General features: G+C 55.6%; 1 protein-coding gene across 1 annotated transcript; it reads right to left on the bottom strand.

The window, feature by feature from the left end:
- Positions 1-1374: 1374 nt before the first annotated feature.
- On the bottom strand, positions 1375-3176 carry LOC104035257 (receptor-transporting protein 3-like). Its single transcript, XM_009488492.2, has 2 exons — positions 3031-3176; positions 1375-1936 (listed from the first exon to the last, which is right to left on the bottom strand). Exons 1-2 carry the CDS (start codon positions 3174-3176, stop codon positions 1375-1377), a joined length of 708 nt encoding a protein of 235 aa, XP_009486767.2.
- Positions 3177-3183: the final 7 nt, after the last annotated feature.

The raw sequence follows: 3183 nt of genomic DNA, 5'->3' as shown, positions 1-3183 counted from the left end.
GGCTTGGTTTTCTGGGCCAAAGTCATACCCGCATGACATGCTGTCCCCATGGGTAAGTTCTGCAGGAGACCAGCAGCTCTCCTGCAGGGAAAGTAAGAGGCTGAGGGGTGTCAGGCTGCAGGGGAACAACAGTTTTTCCTCCCAACTTTATGATGTCCACCATGTCCCCTGAGCCCTGCAGGGCGAAGTAGCAGCAAGCAGCAGTCAGCATTCTCCTGTCTGCCCAGACCCTGTGACCCAATAAGTGCAATTTCCCTGTGATTGACCTAACAGGGCAAAGACTTGGGAATTGCTGCTGCACCCTTCTTGCACTTGCCAACTTTGGGCACCCTTTTGCCCCCACTGCAGGGTGCTCAGCTAGGCAGGAGGGGTTTGTGTTTGCAAGGATGGTTTTCAGAGCAGTAGTCATAGAATCATAGAATGGCTTGGGTTGGAAGGGACCTTAAAGATCATCTAGTTCCAATCCCCCTGCCATGGGCAGGGACATCTTTCACTAGATCAGGTTGCTCAAAGCCCCATCCACCCTGACCTTGAACACTTCTGGGGAGCAGGCATTCACAGCTTCCCTGGGCAACCTGTTCCAGTGACTCACCACCCTCACAGTAAAGAATTTCTTCCTAATATCTAATCTAAATCTACCCTCTTTCAGTTTAAAATCATTACCACTCGTTCTATCACTGCACCCCCTGGTAAAGAGTCCCCTTGCAAAAGCTCAGCACCCAGATGTTTCTGGAGGACAAAGCAATCTCCAGGCCCCTGGTGACACAAGAGACATCCACCAGTGCATGGGGCCAGGGCAGATGCTGCTTGCTGTACACAGCTCGTAGGAGGTAGTGCCAGCCTCCACAGGCACTGACTCCCTGTGACTTTGCTGCAAACCTCCAGCTCTAGGTGCCCCTCAGCTGCTTTGGGTGCCCAGTTCCACCAAGGCCAAAGGCAGGAGAACATCGAGATGCGTCTCCCTGCAAGCTGAGCCCAGCTGGTGGATAAAGGCAGCCCCCAGCTTCCCTCCAAGCTGCTCACACGTGCCTAGAAAAGGCTTTGGAAAGATTAAAAAGCACAAATGCATCCTTGGGCTGAGGAGAAAAGGCTTGTTTTATTCTTGCAAGTACACTCATCCTTTGCATGGGGCAGCTGAGGGTCACCTTCACACAGAATATGTCCCAAAAGAAACCATCAGACCCGCCAGGCTCGCTGAGGCTGTGGGACGAGGTGCCTGGCTGAGGTACCCCAATGTATCCCTATCCCCCCCACAAGCCAGGAGAACCTCTCCATGCCACGAGTGAAGGCTGACCTTGAGCACCCAATTTTCCAGGCGCTCCATCAGCCCCACCAGCCATTACCACTGTTCCTCTTTGCAAGCCCCAGCTCCCACTAAATCTGGATGAAATAAAGCAGGACGAAGAGGAGCACTGCCAAAACACAGAGCAAAAAGCTGCTGATGCAGCAGCAGCGTTTCCAGGGGAAGTTGCTATTGGTGGGTGAGGGGTGGTGGGTTCGGGTTGCATAGGGACTCACACCCCGGCTTTTCAGGGTGCGATGGATCCTGGCCTTGTCTGCATCCATCGAGGGCTCCCGGGCATCCACCACCGGGGCCAGCCTCGGCTCACTGCAGATGCCGAGCTGGCAGCCCTCACAGCGCGTGCTGTCATGCGGCCCCGCCACTGGTGCATCCACCACAACTTCCAGGAGGTTGGCGGGCTGGATGGGCAGGTGGTAGAAGTACTTGAGGATCTTTAGCACCAGGTTGTGCAGAAGCCTCTCCATGGTCTCCTTGCTGAATTCCGGCTCCTCCAGCTGGGGGTCGGGACACCGCCTGCACGCCTGGCGAAAGGCTCGCATCAATACCATGCCCTGGCCCCTGTGCCGGTGCATGTGGAACAGGATGTGTGCTTTAGCCGAGGACCACTCATGAAAGCACTGGGAGCACCGAAACCTGCCAGGACATGGAGGAGACCAGCTCATCCCGGGCTCCTCATGCTGAGCCGGCGGCTTCCCATGCAGTCAGTAGGGACCAGGGCATCCAGGGCAGATGGATTAACTTCACCCATGCAAGCTTTACACTGAACTGTCCTCCCCCTAACAGCATGACACCTGTCTGGGGAGTTCAACACAGATGTGAGCTCAGGATTGGCCCCAACATTAAAGATTTTAGGAACCAGGCTGCCTGCTGGGACTGCCCCTTTCCTAGCCCATCCCAGCCCCGCTGCCAGGAGCAGGGGTCCTTGGGGTGGGAAGCATCAGGCCCCTGGTCTATTTGGGGCTCCAGCCCCTCACCTGTGCTGGCTCATCACAGCTCAGCGGAAAGCCAACATCAAGCCCAGGGCCGGGGAAGTCAAAAAAAAGAAGAAAAATAGAAGGAAGGTGTGGGTGGAGGCTGCAGGGCAGGTGAGGAGTCGAAAGGTGTGTAACCCGCAGCTCTTCATCTTGCACAATCTGCCTGGGGGCTGGCAGCCAAGGTCTCCATTTGCTGCCACCCAGGCAGGGTTTCTGGTTGATACCCAGGGTCCTGCCCGGGGTGGAAATTGTTGGGATGGGGCCTCTCATCAGCAATGCAGAGCCACAGCCTCTCTCTGCTCCAGGACCCCACAGCCTGGTGCAGATGCAGGTACTGCTGAGGCATCACCCCATGTCCCAGCAGACAGCAGCTCTCCCTCTCCTCATCCTCTGGGTGCAAACCCAGAAGATTTGGCTCTAGTGTGGTATAACTGCCCCGGCTCACTGGAGGAGCTCTTTGTATCTTGATGCCAACATGGAGAAACTCTGGCTAAATACCAGCTGCCCTTTGGCCCTGTGGAGCTGCTGCACTCCCCTCCCTTCCAATTATCGTGATTTTTTTCCAGTTCGGCAATAACCCACCAAGTTTGGAACAAAATGGGAAAACCCCTCCTAGTCTCACTGACCTCCAAACTGCCCCTTTCATGTCAAAAGCTGTTTCCTACAAGCAAACTTTGAGAAAGGGAATAGTCCACATGGCGGCCCATCATCCCTGGTCCCACTCCAATAGGGACCGAGCCAGTAGCCCCCTACCTCCCAAGTGCACGGCGCTGCACAAACTCCTTCCAGCCAGGCTTGAGGACATGCACCTGCAGGCTATCATCCTCCTGAAGCGTCCACGGCTCTGTTAAGTGCATATCTGCAATCTTCGCTGCAAAAAGGTCCTGCCAGGTTCCCATGGTCCCA

The sequence above is a fragment of the Pelecanus crispus genome, chromosome 9 (assembly GCF_030463565.1).
Source record: "Pelecanus crispus isolate bPelCri1 chromosome 9, bPelCri1.pri, whole genome shotgun sequence".
In the NCBI taxonomy this organism is placed as follows: domain Eukaryota; kingdom Metazoa; phylum Chordata; class Aves; order Pelecaniformes; family Pelecanidae; genus Pelecanus; species Pelecanus crispus.
This window is presented reverse-complemented; position numbering and strand designations above follow the sequence as displayed.

Excerpts from the sequence above, each read along its gene's own strand:
- LOC104035257 (XM_009488492.2), bottom strand. The coding sequence starts at position 3,176 with ATGGGAACCTGGCAGGACCTTTTTGCAGCGAAGATTGCAGATATGCAC. Across the intron at positions 1,937-3,030 it reads CAGCGCCGTGCACTTGGGAG|GTTTCGGTGCTCCCAGTGCT; the intron begins GTAGGGGGCTAC and ends ATGTCCTGGCAG.